Below are 21,990 nucleotides of genomic sequence, written 5' to 3'. Positions count from 1 at the left end.
GTCAGAGTGTAAACTAGTGCAACCTCTGTGGAAAGCAGTGTGGCGATTCCTAAAAGCTCTAAAAATTGACCTTCCATATGACCCTGCAATCCCCCTACTGGGAATATACCCTGAAGAACACAAATCACTCTATAAAAAAGATACCTGCACACGTATGTTTATCGCAGCATTGTTCACAATAGCAAGAACCTGGAAACAACCATGCTGCCCACCAAAAGAGGACTGGATTAAAAAAATGTGGTACATATACACGATAGAATACTACGCAGCCATAAAAAAGAACAAAATCATGAATTTCGCTGCAACCTGGATGGAACTAGAGTCTATAATACTGAGTGACCTCTCACAAAAACAAAAATCCGAATATCACATGTTCTCACTCATATAATGGACCTTGAACATCCAATGCAATACTATGAGAAAATGACGGATGGTACTGGGAAACTATGGGGGGGAGGGGGATGGGATTAACAGTAGCAAATATCTGTCGGGGGATGGGAAAACACTTCTTATCTACAGGGTGCCTGAATGAAACGTTATTGTACACCTAACCCTTAACTGTACCCCACAAAACCATAATAAAAAATACTGATTAATGAAAAAAAAAAAAATACACAGCATTTCAGTGACTAGCCAATTTTTGAAATCAGAAATTGATCTTAAAAGTAAACACCCGCGCTGGGCTCGGTGGCTCAGCCTGTAATCCCAGCACTTTGGGAGGCTGAGGTGAGTGGATTGCCTGAGCCCGCGGATTCGAGACCTGCCTGGGCAGCGAGACCTCGTCTCTACAATAAATCAAAAAATCAGCCGGGCGTGGTAGCGCACGCCTGTAATTCCGGCTACTTGGAAGGCTGAGGCGAAAGGATTGCCGGAGCCCAGCAGGTTGAGGCTGCGGTGGCCGGGAGCAGCCACTGCACTCCAGTCTGGGTGACAGAGTGCGACTCCAACTCAAAAAAAAAAAAAAAAAAAAAAAAAAGCAAACACCCGATTTTATGAACTGAAAATTACAAAAGCAAAATCTTTTCACTGTGATTTCATGCTCATCCAAGACCATTATACACATATTTTTAAAGTGTTAATACTACTAAAACGACAAAACTAGACAGGGTAGGGTGGTTCATGCCTGTAATTCCAGCACGTTGGACGGCCGAGGTGGGAGAATTCTTTGAGCCCAGGAGTTAGAGACCAGCCTAGGCAACATAGCAAGACCTTATCTCTACACAAATAAAAAAGTTAGCCAGGTAGGGTGGTGCGTGCCTGTAACCACAACTACTTAGAAGGCTGAGGAGGAAGGATCGCCTCAGCCCAGGATGTTGAGGCTGCGGAGAGCCGTTATTCTGCCACTACATTCTAGTCTGGGCAACACAGTAAGATCCCAGCTCCAAGAGAAAAAAAAAAAAAAGACAAAACTATAAAAGACAATTTAAGAATATATATTAAGGGTATATACTCATGAGGATCTGAAGAGTTACATTATTCACAGGTTTTCATATATGGAATACTAAAGGTATTATATTCAAAACCCACAGTTTTATTTTATAATATCCTGAGAAAGTGGGAAGCACTCGAAACCTGTAATAATCTATATATCTTCTCCATGAGATTTTTATTTGTGTGTCTGTATGTGTATGTAAAAATGGTTAAAAAAAAAAAACCCTCACTGTATATGACAACTGAGTTACATAATTTGAATAAATCTCTAAGGATACATCCTTAAGGACTCTTCTCTACAGAAATTTATGTTCAGTCCTTATAATGCTGTCCCAATTGTTTTGTGTTACTGTTGAGTATACTATGTATATACTTTGCCAACACGACAGAACATGTTGAAAAGACTTTCTAAAAATTAGAGGACCAGCTGGGCTCGGTGGCTCAGCCTGTAATCCCGTGCCTTTGGGAGCCTGAGGTGAGTGGATTGCCTGAGCCCGCGGATTTGAGACCCGCCTGGGCAGTAAGACCTCATCTCTACAATAAATAAAAAAATCAGCTGGGCGTGGTAGCACATGCCTGTAATTCCGGCCACTTGGAAGGCTGAGGCGGAAGGATTGCCGGAGCCCAGCAGGTCGAGGGTGCGGTGGCCGGGAGCGGCCACTGCACTCCAGTCTGGGCGACAGAGTGCGATTCCAACTCAAAAAAAAAAAAAAAAAATTAGAGGACCTACTATATGCCAAGTGCCAGTACTAGGCACATTTACAAACATTATTCTAGTCTCATACAACTGAATGAGTTAAATATCCCTGCCCATATCTTAAGATGTACAAGCTGAAAATTTGCCTAAGAATCTTGTTCAGATAAATGCAAGGGGTAAGATAAACATCAAGTTTTCAAGTCCAATATTCTTTTCATTAACTCTTGAAGGTTCTCCCAAGACTGTCTTAATACACAAACTGCCAGGAGAATGACTTAAACTACAATTACAGTAAGAACAACTATAATTTATCAAAGGCCTACATGCTAGGCAGTGTCACTGAAGGTCCTTTAATCCTTACAACAATCTCATAAGGTTGTATTAGCCACATCTTACAGATGAGGAAACTGAAGTGACTTGTTTAAAGTCATGCAGGGGTTAAACCATATGTGGGTGGCTCCCAGGCTGGGTCCATTCCAAGGAGTCACTCATTCTACTCTATTTCCCTTCCATCTTCACCATAAAACTCTCTCTCAAATGTTGTCAAAACAACTTTTCAAAAATCAATTCTGACCATGTTCATCTTCTACTTAAAATAGTACTAAAGTGCAAAATAAAATCCAGTGCTTTTGCATGGCAGATTACCTGCGACTTCTCCAGCCTCAACCCTGGCCACTCCCTGGGAAGAACCCCACAAAATACCAACTATTCAACATGTTCTCAGCCCTTTGCCATTTCTCTGCTTCTGAAGTCTTCTTTTCTTCAAGATTCAGCTCAAGTGACCCACTTTATGAAGCCTTCCCTGATTCTCACTGCCCAGACAGAGACAGCATTTGTTGTGTTTTCATAGCCGCCTTGCCGGACTTCTCACATGCAACGCAGTATTGCAACTACTGTTTACTTCCTCCTTCCCACCACACTAGTGGCAATTCTGTGAATGTGAAGATTTTGTTTTATCCATTTTATATTCCCGATTCCATGCCTGCCATATACTGAATATTGAATATATAATGAATAAATGATTATGCATAGACCTACAAAGACAGGACACTTAGTTACCAGGAGAATAGTATTGAGGACATCATTATTCAGTGGTGACTCTTCTACACCTCTGTGTTTTCGTATTTTCTTCTTTGCAGTATGTACCATATTTGAAACTGATAATTTATGAATTGGAACCGGTGTTGGCTCTGTCAACTTTGACAAAGCATGAGTTATATCAGCAATTTCTATAAAAAGAATAGAAATGAATATAATTATATCACCAACCTCAGCAGGTTAAAGTGATGAGTAAATTGATGACTGTATAGAATATTTTAATCTTTCTTTTCACTGGTGTTACATGGTCTGAGATTGTAGAAGTTTAATACGCATGTTCAGCTTTATATGCAAGCATGAATGACAAAGGTATCACACAAATTATTTTTCCTCAGGAGACTTAAAAAATAAACCTCTAAAACTCTGATTTTTAAATTATCTTACAACTTTGGTAGACAGCACTTATCAAATGCACTTAATGTCTTAACAAGCTCTAGGTAAAGCCTAGAAAGGAATGGTAGCTGTCTAGTCCATAAAATCTTGCTTTTCCAACTTAATTCAAAATTAGAAAATAGATGAAAAGTTACTGGAAAATGCGCCAAAGGAAAAGGTAAGACATGTGAAAGTAACATTAAAAAAAAAAGTAGGTTACCTCTTCCTTCGTCCTCAAATGTAGATCGTCCAAGAATCTCATCAGTTGATTCCTTTCGACGGCAAATTTTAAAAAATTCAGTGACAAAATCACCTATGTAGAAAAAGTTATTCATTTTTGACACTTAACTAAAAAAAAAAAAATCAGTCCTATAAATTAAAGTACATATCTTTTCACAAACGCTATTAACTAAAATATAGTAGAAAAGAACGCCAGTCAGTTTTTCCACTGAAGAAGACAAGAATTAATCCTATATTAAGATTGTCTTGTTCTTCCTTCCAGTCTCTCCAAGTCCTGGGATATTAAAAGATTTTCCTCAGCATTCCTTCTAGAATTAAAGAAAAAATTAATTGTCCCTAATATTAAGCACTTAATATGCCTCAACGAGACAATATTCATTATCACTGTTATGTAAGTAACATTACTGTATGTATGTTACTTTCCCCAGCTGCTACCCTACTAGAATCCAAATCTATTAACAGTAAACAAAATTTAAAAGAAATTCTAAAGATTTGTTCTTAGAGAATTAGAAAATCATGTAGGATGAAGATATTTCATTTTTGGCTGCATATTAAGAGTCTACTTCCTATCATTATTATAAAAGGAGGAAAGGGGCTTGATATCTTCTAAAGAGCTGCAATGAGGTATGTTTGCACCAAGAAGTTAATGCTCAACAAGTTCTATCAGTACTGAAATACATCAAGTACATCTAAGTATTAAAATTCACCAACCAGTTCCAAACAAACCTAGAACTCTTTCTGGACTTCCTCTGAAGGACAGGAAACGTCTACAGTCTAGTCATACAAACTAGTCACAGTAGTAGGGTGAGATCATGGAAGAGGGAACTGAGAATGCTTTTCATTCTAAGGTCCTCTGTGATGAGCACAGAAAGTCAGTTGGTGAAGAACAAAAAGGCATTAAAAATAATAAGTAAATTTAACAATGTAGTAACTAATGAGTAAACAACAGAAACCATTTATTGTTCACATGCTGTAAGAAAGGCAATGTGTTAAGTATGATATACATACATACACTAGTACATAATCCCATTTGTTCCACCCTCCTAACAGCCCTGTGAAGTGTGTACTATCACTCTGTTTTACTGATGAGGAGTCTGAAGCTTAAGGAGATTAAGAAACTTGCTCAAACTGTGATCAGGTCTTGAACCAAAGTCTATCCAACTCTAAAACTCTTGATATGACCCTCTATTGTCCCCCTAAGCCCCAGACAAATCAGCCAGTAATTTTATCTCATACACTTTTGTCTTCATTGTTATATAGTTAGCACGAATGGTAATTACTAATTGGCATGTAACAAATAGCATATGGTGAATGACAAGAGTCCAAGGAAATAATGCTCTAGAGAAACGCATCATGACTGTCATAACAAATATTTGGTGACTCCATCGGCTGAATAATAATAAACTGAATGATAACATATCAAGTGATATAGAGTGATGGTGGCATGGATGAACAGAGAGAAAAAGCAGAGAAAATGTATTCATTTGTACTAAATGTAAGGAGGAAAACATGAAAAGGCACATCAAGGAGATGGGTTCAGAAGACTTCATGAAAGAAAAACACATTAAAAAGAGAAGGGAGGCCAAGTGCATTGGCTCAAGCCAGTAATCCTAGCACTTTGGGAGGCTGAGGTGAGGGGACTGCCTGAGCCCACAGGTTCAAGAACAGCCTGGGCAACTTGGTGAGACCTCATTTCTACAATAAAAATCAAAAATTAGCCGAGTGTGGTAGTGTGCACCTGTAGTTCCGGCTACTTGGAAGGCTGAGGTAGAAGGATCGCCTGAGCCTAGCAGGTCAACACTGGGATGGCCATGAGTGTGCCACTGCACTCCAGCCTGGGTGACAGAGTAAGACTCCAACACAAAAAAAAAAAAAAGAGAGAGAGAAGGGAGTCAGGCACAGTGGCTCTCGCCTATAATCCTAGCACTTTGGGAGGCAGAGACGAAAGGACTGCCTGAGCTCATGGGTTCAAGATCATCCTGGGCAACTTGGCAAGACCTCATCTCTAAATTAAATCAAAAAAAAATAGCCGGGTGTGGCGATATGTGCCTATAGTTCCAGCTACTTGGAAGGCTGAGGCAGAAGGAGCATCTGAGCCAACAGGTCGAGGCTGTGGTAGCCATGAGTGTGCCACTGTACTCCAGCCACACAGCTAAACTCCACATCAAAAAAAAAAAGGAAGGGAAAGAATTCCAGACATGAGACACAGTAATACTATTTGAATAGCAATTAATATTTTTCAAAGCACTTCCATTTGAAACGTTGTTTTACTTGATTCTTCAAATAACTCTGTGAGGGGTACAAGATGATTTACCCCTCTTTTCCCATATCAGAAAATACGTTTGCAGATGTGATACAACTCTGCAGAAGAGCTCTAATGCACATCCTTAAAATCAGTACTCTTTCCTATCAGAAAACACAGGTCTAGAGGGACAAAGGGCTAAAAAGTGCTCCACTAACAGGAAGAAGATGCAGACTATGCCACAGGAGGAAGGAAATCATCAGAAGAATGAAGATGAGATAAGAAAATAATGGTGAATTCTAAGGTATAGATTAGTTAAAATTAGAAGATAAGAAAGAAATCCTGCTAGTGCTACTTGAAAAATAAATTACTGCTGTTGTCAAATATTTTTTTCTACATGGTGTTGAGGAGGTAACAAATATTTTTCAAAAAAAGTTGTTTTTGAATGGATAAACTAAAGTATGAAGACTGTATTCAGTGCTCCTGATTTGGAAGATGGGCAGATTGGTGGTATTTCAGAAAAGAAACATAATATATCTTACCTAGCAAACACTGAGGATTATCAGCTTTTCGAACTCTAACAGACCAATGAGGAGCTTGAATAGGATCCAAATCACTAAAATGCAAAACAATAATGCAAGATCCTAATTTATGACTATCTGCAAGAATCATAAACTTATCAAAATGTGGTCTAATGAAAACATTATACAGAAGGACAAGCAGTTCATTTATCCTCCCTTAAACTTACTGTTATCCAGATACAGATAAGTCCACTAGGATGTTTTAAAGAAACAGCATCATAAGAAATCAAAGTTCTTAGATAACAACAAAAAAAGTCACAAAAGTAAATGCCAAAAAAAATTCTTTTAAACACATAAAAATGATTCTGGACAGGTAATGTACATTAATAACATGATAAGAGAATTACATTTTAAGAATAATAAAGGCATGAGAAACAAGCAAGTATGCACAATCATCTTAAACAATTTGTTTTAAATCACTGTTAATTTTTTTTAAAGCTCTAGGCACTGTGGTACACCCAAAGTCCCAGCTACTGGGAAAGCTCAGGAGTTCAAGTCTAGCTGAACAGCATAGTGAAACCCCATCCTAGGGGAGAAAAAAAAAGAATACAAACACTTGCACAAAAATGCCCTGTTTTCTCAATTAAATAGATTATGGTACATTCACTTAATGGGCTACTATGTAGCAATAGAAAATTACAACAAAGACCTATAATGATTGGCATAAAAGATGTAAAATAATGTATAAAGTAAATAAAGCAAATTAATACATGAATGTAAACTTTAAAAAGACATACACCAAAATATTAATGGGCTACTTTTAAAATAATGGGATTATGGTTAGTCTTTCATTTCTTCTTTACCCTAAATTATCTGATTAAGAGCATTTATGTTACTTTCACCATCAGCAAATGCAACAATTTTATTTTAAAGAAAAAGTGTCCTATTTCTCACTGTTCTGCATTAGGTATGAAAAGGCACTAAAATGGTCTTATTTTTTCTCCACATTCTTGCTAAATAATGCAGCTATAATTTTTTAAGTAATTTCTACTGCAAAAGAGTATAATGCATGGATATTTTATTATTCAAAATATTCAATAATCCGATATTATTCCCATGCATTCTTACGACCATCATCTCTTCAAAGCATTTCATGAAATGCTTCTTACCAGCTAAAATAAGTTCAACAGAATTATGCACTGAATCCCAAACCTACTTAGAGACATCTTTGTTGCTAAAACACAGTAAGATTCAAATTGTTCATTATCCCTGAACTAACATCTCCAAAACTAGCAAAGTAAGATGTATCTCTAAAACATATTAATCAGTCTAAAAGTGACCTTTAAAAATAGAAAAATCAACCAACCTTATCAGAAACTGATGTAAACAAAAAGGAAAATTACTAAACATTTGGCAGTTAATTTCCTCTATTGAAGTTTTTTAATCTCAACGCACTACTCTTAACATACTTACGAATAGACATCATTATCCACAATGATCCCTTCAGTCAGATGAGGCCATGCAGTAGCTAAATGGAGTTCACTGAAATAAAACATGAAATAAATCCAAAAGCTTTAATAAATGGACATCTATCCTCTGACTCAGCAATTCTTCTAGAAATATATATTAAGTTAATATGGCAAGTTAATTATATCACAGCTTTGAAAAATTACATTATAGACAAAGAGCTGGCACACATTTTTTACAAAGAGTCAGGGCAAATATTTTAGGCTTTGTGGGCCAAGTGCAGTCTGTTACATTCTTGTTTTCTCTTATAACCCTTAAAAATGTCGGGCCGGGCGCAGTGGCTCAAGCCTGTACTCGCAGCACTTTGGGAGGTCGAGGCGAGAGGACTGCCTGAGCCCAGGGGTTCAACCAGCCTGGGCAACTTGGTGAGGCCTCATCTCTACAATAAATAAAAACATTAGCTGGGCATGGTGGCACACACCTGTAATTCCAGCTACCTGGAAGGCTGAAGCAGAAGGATCGCCTGAGCACAGTAGGTGGAGGCTGCAGAGGCCATGAGCATGCACTCCAGCCTGGGTGACAGAGTGAGATGACTCCAACTCAAAAAAAACAAAAACAAAAATGTATAAAAAACATTGTGAACTCACTGGCCATACAAATACAGACTACTGGCCAGATTTGGTCCACAGGCCATAGTTTGCCAAACTCTTATTACAGATGAATGCTAAATTTCAGAAAGTTTTTGTGTAAATTTAGAAAATAAAGTAACCAGATATGTCTTTATTTCCATACTACATTCTTCACAGCAGGCTACAGTATCATAAAGCACAGAAAAATTATTACCAAGATAAATTTTAAAAGTAAAATAATTCCACAATTCAAAAAATAGGGTGAAATTCTTACCTAATAGGATCTTCACAGGCACCAAATGGTAACTTGCCAAACTCCAGACCTCCAACTTCTCCTCCTACAAGGGCATCTATATCTAAACAAAGGAAATATGTTTCCATTATTTGGCAAAAAGAAAAAGAAAAGAAAAGAAATAAGAATCTAATCTGGTTAAGTTAAACCCTTTGGAAGATTACAGCTTTAAAAATGCCTAGAAGAGAACACAAATAGCAAGTGAGCAAGCTGAAGCAAGCTACAGCACATACAGTCAAATATTAAAGACTTCCCCTCAGAATGTAAAATGACACACTTGTTTCCTACTCATCCAGTATTTCATTCAAGCCATGTATCCTAAATTTTTCCCGTCTGAATTTTACCTTTCTATTCCTTAAATATTACTAAAGAGAATATTATTTCTTTAAATTCTGCATTTTTCTAAGAACAAAACCTAAAAAAGATGATCCAAGTATTTAAAAATTTAATCAACAATCTTCATACATCAGTTTTGCTGTCAATAATTTCTGAATAGCAAATCTATCAGCTTTAACAAAATTATATTTTGGCTGATAAATAGAAATATATAAAGTTCAAGAAAGGACCTCCTTCCCATTATGAATAGTATATGAGACAAGAGGAGAACTTAGAAGGTAAATCTCTCCTGTTAGTTCTGCTCCTCCTGAGGAAGTAATAAACAATTCTAAAAGACATCAAAAGGATTTATTTCTCTTTGAAATAATACGAATGGTGGTTTTAAATTATTCATACTATAGTAGAAATTCCTAAAAGTCTACTGAGTTATAAATGTTGCCCATATTTGCTAAAATCATATCTGACAATTATCTATACCTTAACTAAATTATTAAAATTAGTCATTAAATATGGATCTATTATCTGGTTCAGCAAATGTTCTCAAATCAATTCATTCCATTTCTCCAGCTAAAGAGTGTTACAATAATAAAGATCACTGGCTAGGCTCAGAGTCTCACTTCTGTAATCCCAGCACTTTGGGAAATTGAGGTGGGAAGATCACTTGAGCCCAGGAGTTTGAGACAAGCCTGGGCAACATAGCAAAGCCTCATTTCTATTAAAAAAAAAAAAAAAAAATCAAAAAGATTAGCCGGGCATGGTGGTAGATGCCTATACTCCCAGCTACTCGAGAGGCTGAGACAGAAGGATCACCCGAGCCCAGGAGGTCAATGCTATAGTGAGCCATGATCCTGCCACTGTATTCCAGCCTGGGTGACAGAGTGAGACCTCAACTCAAAAAAAAAAAAAGATCTCAATAACTAGCATTATTATAGAATGTGAATTTTTAAGATATGTATTTTTAAGAGCTTCAGAATTATAAGGAATACATTTTTATAAATTAGTAAATTAAAAATTATTACTAAAATGCAACTATACAAAAGCTTTAGCTGAATTAATAGTTGAGAAGCAACATTATGGAATGAAAAGCAAATGGGGCTTAGAGTTTGGCTAGTGTTAGAATGTAAATTTTACACTCAGTGACCATATGACCTCGGGTCAGTTATGTGAGATCTCTAAGAAATTTACAATCTCTAAGAAACTTACTTCTTAAGATAGAATACTTATCTATTGGTAAATGAGAATTACACAAAATAGGTATACCAAGCACAGTATATGGCCTATATTATATTACGTGTTCAGTTCTTTTCTCCTTATAAGAGAAAATGTTTAAAATTTATATGAGCTTCAATCCACTGCTGGAGAAGGTTAATATTTTTATCCCCATTAAAAAATTGGCAATAGAACACTAACAAAGACCTTATTGGCAATCAGAATTATAATGCTAAGATTCTAGCTCTTAGGCGACTTCATAGATCATCAGCAGACCACACTACCTTGTTCTTTAAAATTGCTTATGAAGAGTGGCCTTAGAATAAAGAAAAAGGAGGATCAGAACTGAAACTTCTAACTAGAAGTAGACCATAAATTGCCCAGTGGGCATCGTTATCTAGGAACTAAAAATTATCAACATAAACATTTAAGTCTTTCTTCTGATATAAATCTAAAGCTTAACTTATATTTCTCTTTGCTGCAGTTTAAATACAATCCTTTTACTGTACATTAGAGTTTCAAATTATTCAGTGGTATATAAAATAAAAGAGTAGTGCATATAAGTGCCAAAAGGTAAGAATGTACTACATTAATTTTTATATCTTCCTATGTCTACCAATTATTTTCAATTCTATAAATAACCCCTATTTAGAACAAAAATAAACAATAAAGAATATTAGTTTATTTTATTTCTCTTTGGGGGAGGTAGATTTAAAAATTGTTTTCAAGCTAGTAAAATCCTTGTATTTTATAAGTTTCTTACTAGATGTGCTTCAAAATAACTCTACATGTGAAAGAACATCCAAGAATGAAAATCGTACTTAATTAAGATATGTGGTCATCAAACGGAACTTTTCTAGAACAGAGGTAATGTGATGTTCACACATGGTGGACCCCAAAAACCAGACTTATCTTTTGGAGGGCAGGCCCCTTGTAGTATACTCAGAAGTAGTTCCTTCAGAGCAGTCAACCAAAGTTTGTATCTGGAAGTTTTGAGAAGGTTGCATCATGATTTGCAGAAGAAACATCCTGAGTCATGGGAAACAGGTAACTGGTTCTTCCACCATGACAATACACCTGCCCACAATGCACTGAGTGTTCAGCAGTTTTTGACCAAAAACAGCATGACCCCATGCCCCACCCTTCCTATTCCTCCGATCTCCTTCCAAATGACTTTTTTTAATTTCCCCAATGAAAAAAGTTCTCAAAGGGAAACGTTTTGCCAGTGTGGAAGAGGTGAAACATAAAACGGCACAAGCACTAAAGGCAAGAAAATGAACGAGTTTAAAAATAGTTTTGAGCAGTGGAAAAAGTGTCTCGATAGATGTCGTGCATCAAATGGAGAGTACTTTGAAGGTGACTGAAGTTTACAGGTGTAAGAATACACAATTTTTAAATAAATAAATTCCATTTTTTGGAGAGGGGCTCCCTTGTATTTCTGTCCTTAGCACAGCCTGACCCATTATAGGCTAATAATTAATGACAGTTAAATTAACCAGTTTATCAACAGCTAAGCAGGCAAACTGATATTGACATTTTTATAAAAGGCAAGTTAAAGTAGAATAATCTATTTTTTGCCATAAGTGTGTGTATACACACATATTTTTATTCTCCACTTTTTAAAATTTAGTGCTCTTCTTTAAACTCCAATCTCTTTAAGGCTTTCTGCATATCTGTTCTCAGCTTATGAGAGTGGCTTCTCTTATTATATTAAAACAGACACTTTAATCATTCACTATGTAGTAATTTATGGCATATGACGTCCCACGGCAGGGGATACATACTGTGAGCTTTCAAAAGGCTCTAGAGTTTTTCTTTAAAAGAAAAAAAGAATAAAGGCAATAAAGTAAACAATATTACATCAAAATGAATCACACATATTTTTAATGTAAAACACCGGAAACCTTGCTAAGCATTTTAATTTATAAATGTATTTTCTTTTCCATTAATATTTAATAAGTTAAAAACAGTTGTAAATATCTCACCTGGAGGTTGCTGGGGCCAAAAATACTGCTGCCAATCCTGAAGTACATAGGTAAACCGAATAGCAATACTAACTGGAGGCAACGGAGTTAATGGACATCCCTAGGAAATATATGCAAAGACAATACTATGTAAATGCTGGTACCCTTGTTCTGTTAAATTCAACACAAGATTTCAAACTTAAGGAATGGATAAAACACTATTTTATGAAACCCGGATTCTCAGATTCTAGTGTTAGACAAAAGTATGCATATTCTAGTCATTAAAAATGTATGATATTCTTGCCATTCCAAAGGAAAAATAAGTCACTTAAGACATTACAGCCAAAGATGCAAAATTTAGGAAACCATTTTAATGGAAGAAATTCTCATAGCCCCAAAACTCCAAAAGTGGATCAGGGATGGCCAAGAGGAAAGATACTATAGTAAGGAACAGTACTGGTAAATGTTATACTGGGCTTTAAAAAATGAAAAAGCAAGCAGGGTACCATGGCTCATGCCTATAATTCCAGCACTTTGGGAGGCCAAGGTGAGAGGACTGCCCAAGCCCATGGGTTCAAGACCACCCCAGGCAACTTGGCGAGATCTCATCTTTACAATAAATCAAAAAAAAATAGCCAGGCATGGTGGTGCATACCTATAACTCCACCTACTTGGAAGGCTGAGGCAGGAGAATCACCTGAGCTCAGCAGGTCAAGGCTGGGGTGGCCGTGAGCATGCCACTTCACTCCAGCCTGGGTGACAGAGTGAGACTTCAACTCAAAAAAAAAAAGGAAAAGGAAAGTCTCCAAAGAATCACTGTACATTTCTCCACGTATTTGTGTGTACAAAGAATTTCCACATGCATGCATTCTGCTCCCACAAATGCTTTCATCTGATGTAGCTAAAAAGAGGTTTTAAAAATAATACCAGCCGGGCTCGGTGGCTCAGCCTGTAATCCTGCGCCTTTGGGAGGTTGAGGTGAGTGGATTGCCTGAGCCCACGGATTCGAGACCCGCCTGGGCAGCGAGACCTCATCTCTACAATAAATCAAAAAATCAGCCGGGCGTGGTAGCACATGCCTGTAATTTCGGCTACTCGGAAGGCTGAGGCGGAAGGATCGCCAGAGCCCAGCAGGCGAGGCTGCGGTGGCCGGAGGCGGCCACTGCACTCCAGTCTGGGCATCAGAGTGAGACTCCAACTCAAAAAAAAAAAAAAATAATAATAATAATACCAACCAGGCATGATGGCTCAAGCCTGAAATCTCAGCACTTTGGGAGGACAAGGCGAGAGGATTACCTGAGCCCAGGGGGTCGAGACCAGCCTGGGCAACTTGGTGAGACCTCGACTCTACAATAAATCAAAAAATTAGCCAGGCGTGGCAGCGCATGCCTATTATACCAGCTATTTGGAAGGCTGAGGCAGAAGGATCACCTGAGCCCAGCAGGTAGAGGCTGTGGTGGCCATGAGTGTGCCACTGCATCTCACCCTAGGCGACAGAGTGAGACTCCAACTCAAAAAAAAAAAAATGCCAATTGGCAGTAGTAGGGGTGGGGAGCACACCTCATCAACAAGGGTACCTAATAATGAACATTTGAATACCTTATCCTGAATTGTACCCCACATCTTTAAAATAAAAAGTTAAAACAAATAAAAATAATGCTAGAGAGCACATTACTTTAAAATAAAGCTGCTTAAACTACTACTTGAAAGGGAAATATTACATTCTACTCAAAATGTTCCTGAAAACATTTTTCACAATTTTAGTTACAAAAAAACAATTTCTTACTATTCACTTCAGACATATTAAATGTGAAGAAAAGTAATTCGCACTTTTTTTCCTAAGTCAGAGTCTCACTCTGTCAACTAGACAGGTGTGAAGTGGCTACCGCGCCCTGACCTCTTGGGCTCTGACTATCCTTTGACCTCAGCCTTCTTAGTAGCTGAGACTACAGGTGTGTTGCCACCATGTCCAGCTAATTTTTTAAGTTATTGTGGAGACAAGGTTTCACCATGTTGCCCAGGCTGGCCTCAAACTCCTGGCTCAGGTAATCCTCTCACCTCAGCCCCCCAAAGTGCTGGGATAATAGACATGAGCCACCGTGCCCGGCCTTCACTTTTCAATAAGTAAAACTATATCATGAAGTGTAATATTTGGTCTGGGGAGAAGATGTCGTTTATTTTCCTTAAGTGAAAATAACATCAAATTAAAGCCAGTCTTGAATATTTAATCAGAATTTTAGAATAAGACAAATAAGTAGTCACTCATGCAAAATAGATTAATGGATCCATTAATTAAAAAAAATTAAATTGCCGGGCTTGGTGGCTCAGCCTGTAATCCTGCGCCTTGGGAGGCTGATGCGAGTGGACTGCCTGAGCCCGAGGGTTTGAGACCTACCTGGGCAACTTGGTAAGACCTCATCTCTACAATAAATCAAAAAACCAGCCGGGCGTGGTAGCGCACGCCTGTAGTTCCAGCTACTTGGAAGGCTGAGACGGAAGGATCGCCAGAGCCCAGCAGGTCAAGGCTGCGGTGGCCGGGAGCGGCCACTGTACTCCAGTCTGGGAGACGGAGTGAGACTTCAACTCAAAGGAAAAAAAAAATTAAATTTATTGTAAATTCATTGAAAATCATAAAAATTAATGCTATCATCCAAACATCCTATGATCTCAAGCTTCCCTTCATAATGCTTAACCTAAACTAATGTAAAATAGGACTCCAATGTGCATAGGAAATCACCCAGGAAACTTGTGAAAATGCAGATTCAATACCATTCTGCATATCGAATGAGTTTCCAGTTGTCAATGATGCTGCTGGTCAGGAGATCACACTTTTAGTAACAAAGGAATAAATGATATTACATTTAGCTCAGCAGCAGCATCAATTAGTGTCACTAATAGCTTTAACTGAATACAAACTCAATCTGAAGTGACAATATAAAGTGGCTATCCCCAAAAAAGCTAATTCAGTTTGGCTTGCTGTGTCCTAGACAAGCAAGGTTAAATTTTGGCTGGTCAGTATATCAACTTTTTAGTCTGATCCAGAAATCAATTGAGTGTTTACCAACATAATAAGGAACAAATGGTCTAGAAGCCATAACAAGGTCATTCTGACATATAACCCCTGATCTAGTCACATAGCAATGTAGATTCAAGGCATATGCTGCCTGAGCTCCAAATTGGGGAAGAAGGAACTAACAGCCTAGGATTAGACTGCATTAAATGAAATCAAAAGGACTTCGTTCAGAGTGACAATACTGCAAGACTCTGCTTAAGTCAGACACTGGGACCTAGCACTTCTGCTGGACACATCTTTATTGGAAGCTGGGCCTGGGGGTTATTGTATGAAGGAGAAAAACCCCTCACTCTCATGTGGTGAGCAAGTAACCCAAGACTGTAAGACCAGATATCAAAACTCCCAATATCACAACAGAGCAGGAGGCTCCAAACGCCATTTCAAGACCTAGTTCTGAAATATTCTGCAGGTAGGAAGCAACCATAAAATTACAAAATCATGAGCGGATGGAAGAGAGTGAAAGCCAAAAATTTTAAACTCTCATTCAAAACTAGTCTACAAACTAAATTTCCCAAAACACGAAAAAAATAGTTCTAAGAGAGACAAATATCCTGGTCGGGCATGGTGGTTCACACCTGTAACCACAGTACTTCAGGATGCCGAGGTAGGAGGGTTGCTTGAAACCAGGAGTTCATGATCAACCTGGGCAACATAGTGAGACACTGTCTCTACAAAAATCAAAAAATAGCCAGGCATGGTGGTACATGCCTGTACTTCCAGCTACTCAGGAGGCTAGAATTGCCTAAAAGGTTGAGGCTGCAGTGAGCAGCCAGAAGGGTGAGGCTGTAGTGAGCTGTGATTATGCCATTGTACTCTAGCCTGGGCAACAGAGTAAAATTTCAACTCAAAAATAAATAAATAAACAAATCAAATCAAATTTTTTTAAAAAGAGACAAAATTTTAAAAATCACAATATAAAACAATGGAGTATAAAGAATGTCTGAAAGAACTAAGAATGTTTAAGCTGGGCTCGGTGGCTCAGTCTCTAATCCTGTGCTTTGGGAGGCTAAGGTGAGTGGATTGCCTGAGCCCACGGGTTCGAGACCCGCCTGGGCAACTTGGCAAGACCTCATCCTCTGCAATAAATAAAAAATCAGCTGGGCATGGTAGCACGCGCCTGTAGTTACAGCTACTTGGAAGGCTGAGGCAGAAGGATCGCCGGAGCCCAGCAGGTCGAGGCTGCAGTGGCCGGGAGCGGCCACTGCACTCCAGTCTGGGCGACAGATTGAGACTCCAACTCAAAAAAAAAGAATGTTTAAATTGAAAAAGAAAAGACCAGGGTATGAGAGAGTTTTCCAAATATTTATAAGATTATGGCAGAAAAGGATTTAAACTTAAATTTTGTGACTCTAAGTAGCAAAAGTAGCCCCTCAAAAAAAAAGCCTCTTCTAATAATTGAATCTGTGTGAAAATGAAATAAACTGCTAGTGAAGGGTGAGTGCCCTGGAGCATGTGACTAGATGTTTAAAAATAATTTTTATGAAGATAGTTTTATAGATATGTAGAGGAAAGGCATATATTGGGTACCTTTAACTATGACTCTCTAAAGTACCCAAACCAGATGTTACCTAAGTTCAATTCTACTGAAATCAATTTTGAGAGATGTTCCATATCAGAAGAATAAATTTTGTTTAAGTTTTAATAGATGGCCAGGCTCAGTGGCTCAGTCCGTAATCTCAGCACTTTGGGAGGTCGAGATGAGTGGATTGCCTGAGCCCGCGGGTTCGAGACCCGCCTGGGCAACTTGGCGAGACCTCATCTCTACAATAAATCAAAAAATTAGCCGGGCATGGCAGCGCGCGCCTGTAGTTCCAGCTACTTGGAAGGCTGAGGCGGAAGGATCGCCGGAGCCCAGCAGGTTGAGGCTGCGGTGGCCGGGAGCGGCCACTGCACTCCAGTCTGGGTGACAGAGTGAGACTCCAACTCAAAAAAAAAAAAAAAAGTTTTAACAGATGATGTGATAAACTGATTAAAACTCTATTTGTAAACAACTAGTAAACAGCCAAGATCTAATTCAGGTTCCACAGATCAAGGTAGTCCCTAGTTTCAAAAAATAGAAGTTGAGCTTACACAGAAGCTGGGTAACATATAAGATTTGAAATAATGTTCATTAATGTTTTCTTAAGAAGGAATAAAGCATCAATGATTGCATCTGACCAAAAATTTGATCTAAAAATTTCAAATATAATAAAAGACTTCTGGTAAGAGAAAAGGAAAACTAATGAAGTAGATATTAATACATGCTTGCCTTTTTCAAAAATGTCTTAAGTACTTTTTCAGGAAGTACTTAAGGCATTTCAAAGTCCAGAAAGTTTTTGAAAAGAAAACTAAATACATACATGGAACTCTAAAATATAAGTTTCAAGTCAGGCACGGTGGCTCACACCTGTAATCCCAGCAGTCTGGAAGGCCAAGGCGGAAGGATCACTTGAGCCCAGGAGTTCAAGACCAGCCTGAGCAACATAGCAAGACCTCGTCTCTACAAAAAACAAAAAAAAATAGGCTGAGCGTGGTGGTGTATGCCTGTAGTCCCAGATGCAAGGGAGACTGAAGCAGGAGGATTGCTTGAGCCCAAAGGTCAAGGCTGCATGAGCTCTTATCATGCCACTGCACTCCAGTCTGGGCAACAGAATGAGACACTGACCCAAAAAATAAATAAAAAATGAAATGAAATAAAATAAAACAAAAGCTTCTATTGTTTTTTAGTGGAGAACATCAAAAGACACTGTTAACAGTAGTTATTTTGAGGAGACAGAATAAAGGATAAAAGGAAGCTTTCACTCTAATTTCCTCACCTAGTACATACATCACTTTTTTTTTTTTGATTTGGTGCACCACCATGCCCAGCCACTTTTTCTTGATTTATTTAGAGATGAGGTCTCACCAAAGTTGCCTGGGCTGGTCTCAAACCCCTGAGCTCAGGAAATCCTCTCACCTCGGCCTCCCAAAGTGCTGGGATTACAAACGTGAGCCACTGTACCCAGCCACATTATTTTTTTTAATGTCAAATGGATTTATCTGGTTGGTGATAATCTTACCACTACACTACCTAGGTTCTCAATACTGAAAACATTATTTTTATGATTAAGTGCTAATCCTAAATAATCTAACAAATGACATCTATTAAAAAAGAAATTTCAGCCAAGCATAGTGGTTCTTGTCTGTGATCCCAGCACTTTGGGAAACCAAGGCAGGAGGATTGCTTGACCCCAGTGAGATCTTGTCTCTACAAAAAAAAAAAAAAAGAAAAATCCAAAAATTAGCCAGGCGTCTGCCCATAGTTCTAACTACTCAGAAGGCTGAGGCAGAAGGATGGCCTGAGCCCAAGAGATCAAAGTTGCAGTGAGCTGGGATTGTGCCACTGCACTCCAGTCTGGGTGACAGAAGGAGACTTCAACTCAAAAAAAAAAAAGAAGAAGAAATTTCAGCATTTTCTTATACTTTTTTTCCTTTTCCTTTTTTTAGTACAATGAACACTCATGATTTTCACAGAGTTTACCAATTATTAACACTCTGCTATACATATATACATATATATTATATATAATTTTTTTGGCTGTATATTTTGAAATTAAGTTGTAGGCATCATGACAATTCAATACTTCAGCATGTAATTCCTAAGAACAAGGACATTATCCTCCACAACCATAATAATTATCATACCCAAGTTTTTTTTTTTTTTTTATCATGGCTCACTACAACCTCGACCTCCTGGGCTTAGGCAAACCTGTTACCTCAGCCTCCCAAGTAGGTGGGACTACAGGTGGACACCACCATGCCCAATTTTTTTAATATATATTTTGTAGAGACAGTGTCTCGGGATGTTGCCCAGGTTGGTCTTGACCTCCTGGGCTCAGGCGATCCTCCCATCTTGGCCTTCCAAAGTGCTGGGATTAGAGGTGGGAGCCATCACGCCTGGCCCCCCAAGAAATTAAACACTGATACTATTTTCTAATATGCAGTCCATATTAAAATTGTCCCAATAGTTCCAATAATATTCTTAATGGTTAGTTTGTTTTGAGCAAAGATTCAATCAAGAATTATACATTACATTTAGCTGTCATATTCCATTAGTTTCCTTAAACCTAAACAGCTCCCAGCCTTTTTTCTGCCTATCATGACACTGACATTTTGAAAAGAACAGACTAGTTACTCTGCAAAATATGGCCTGCTTTAGAAATATATGATTGTTTTCTCATGTTCTGATGCACAGTAGGTTAAACATTTTGCCAGGAGTGCCACACAGGTAAAGAAATGTCCTAATCAATGTATAACATGAGGTGACATATGATACCAGTTTATTAATAAGTTTGGCCAGTTGAGAAAGTGTCACCTTTAGCATTTAAAATATCCCAAATTTAAATCAGCATCCTTATAATGCAAGGACAGTACTTCTATAAGTGGAGAATCTCTTCTACCTATCTGGTTTTCTTCTCTTTTCTAGTGGTACTCACAAAACAGCTCCTCAAATGAAACCCTAGTTTTTCCTCCCACAACAGTATAGGCTAGTTCTTCATATCTATGAGATAGTGTTTTCATAGAACAAAAGGGTATATTCAGCAGGTCCCTTTTGGCCCTGCTGCTCTCAATCCTAGGACGTAAGTCAGAATAACCTTAAAAACCAAATCAAACAAAGACTTGGGGGAAAAAAAGGAAATTCAGAACCCAAAGGGTTCAGACCTTAAGGAGCTCATGGTCAAAACACCTCAAGCAGGTAGCTATCTGAAGTCTACTGAGTTGGGGGATTGGAAACATTCCTGTTAGAGAACAAGGAGTAGAAGAGATAACACAGTCATTTTGACAGATTGAACAAGCAAAAAAAAAAAAAAACAGTTCTTTCTTTAGTACACTAAAAATACAATAGAATATTTTGTTTCTTTAAACATACAAAGTAATTTATGTAGTCAATTACAGCTTTCTCCTAAGCAATTACATTACCAATATTTTAGAGAAATGCTTCTATATACTGAATAAAATTATCCAGTCTCTACTTTTATCTGGATCTCAGATAAGACTGACAATATCAATGCCAACTCACAATCTTTGATTTGAAGATATCCAGCAGACCTGATAAATGAGTGTACTGATTTGGCACTTTTCGAAGATGAACCATTTCAAAATCAGTTCGGACACCGGGACCTTGACATTCTCCCACATACATTCTTCGCCATTTGTGATGAATTTGCACAAAGAGTGGCACCTGGCTACAGAACATGATTTAAAAGGAATAGAATGTAAGCTCATTAAACATTGAATTTCCTTGTGTTAAATTATTTTAATCTCAAATATTTAAAAGCACTAAGAAAAGAACACTCCGTGATATAGTTTGGATGTTTGTCTCCTCCAAATCTCAACATGTTCCCAGTGCTGGAGGTGGGGCCTGGTGGGAAGTGTTTGTGTCATGGAGGTGGTCCCTCATGAATGGCTTGGTGTCATTCTTATCGTAATGAGTGAGCTCTTGCTCTATTAGTTCACAGGAGAGCTGGTTGTTTAAAAGAGACCGGGATCCCCTCCACCTTGCTTCCAATCTTCATGTGACATGTCATCTCCCCTTGCCTTCTGCCACAAGTAAAAGCCTCACCAGAAGTTGAGTACAGGCCGGCACCATGCAGAACCATAAGCCAAAATAAATCTTACTTTTTCCAATTACCCAGCTTCAAGTATTCTTTTATAGAAGTAATGCAAAACAGACTAACACTCTCCAAAAACACAGATTTGTATTTACAACAAAGATACACTTAGCTCCTTTTTCTCCCTATGCTAATAAACTACAGAAAACTATCATCTAGTGGCACTTTGATAACTGTTTTAAGACATCTAACAGAAGCTGGGCACAGTAGCACAGCCTATAATCCCAGCTCTTTAGGAGGCTAAGGTAAGAGCATTGCCCTAGCCCATGAGACCAGCCTGGACAATTTGATGGGACCTCATCTCTATAATGAATCAAAAAATTAGCCGGGCATGGTGGCGCATGTCTGTACTTCCAGCTACTTGGAAGGCTGAGGCAGAAGGATCACCTGAACCCAGCAGGTTGAGGTTGCAGTGGCCATGAGCGTGTCACTGCACTCCGGCCTGGGTGACAGAGTAAGACTCCAACTCAAAAAAAAAAAAAAAAAAGATATCTAAAAGAAAACAACAGTGTGAAACCTTCTTGAATAAAAGCAATTATATCACATTGTTCTTTCCAAATTAATAATAAAACCTAATCCACAGGAACTAAATAATACAAATTAAACCAACTGTGGTGAAATAATATTTTCACTTCATCATTTAAAGATAGTCCAGCATTATTCAGATTCCTGAATTTGCAAATCAGCTTACTCACTAAATTTATTTGTAACTCCAAAATCAATACTCGCAGCACTTTCTTTTTTTTTTTTTTTGAGTTGGAGTCTCACTCTGTCGCCCAGACTGGAGTG

At 38.1% G+C, this 21,990-nt stretch overlaps 1 protein-coding gene across 1 annotated transcript in view; it reads right to left on the bottom strand.

The window, feature by feature from the left end:
• Window positions 1–3,166: 3,166 nt before the first annotated feature.
• RAB3GAP1 (RAB3 GTPase activating protein catalytic subunit 1) overlaps window positions 3,167–21,990 on the bottom strand; it is a gene marked incomplete at its 3' end in the record, with an annotated part of 76,359 nt that continues 57,535 nt past the window's right edge. Inside the window, exons 7-13 of the mRNA XM_008072092.1 lie at window positions 20,610–20,775; window positions 12,520–12,619; window positions 8,972–9,053; window positions 8,075–8,143; window positions 6,623–6,696; window positions 3,819–3,911; window positions 3,167–3,357 (exon numbers count right to left, since the gene is read on the bottom strand). Coding sequence (XP_008070283.1) covers window positions 3,167–3,357; window positions 3,819–3,911; window positions 6,623–6,696; window positions 8,075–8,143; window positions 8,972–9,053; window positions 12,520–12,619; window positions 20,610–20,775 — 775 coding nt within the window. The remainder of the gene's footprint in view (window positions 3,358–3,818; window positions 3,912–6,622; window positions 6,697–8,074; window positions 8,144–8,971; window positions 9,054–12,519; window positions 12,620–20,609; window positions 20,776–21,990) is intronic.

Source organism: Carlito syrichta, unplaced genomic scaffold (assembly GCF_000164805.1).
Source record: "Carlito syrichta isolate Samal-C Ts95f unplaced genomic scaffold, Tarsius_syrichta-2.0.1 Scaffold314847, whole genome shotgun sequence".
Classification (NCBI taxonomy): domain Eukaryota; kingdom Metazoa; phylum Chordata; class Mammalia; order Primates; family Tarsiidae; genus Carlito; species Carlito syrichta.
This window is presented reverse-complemented; position numbering and strand designations above follow the sequence as displayed.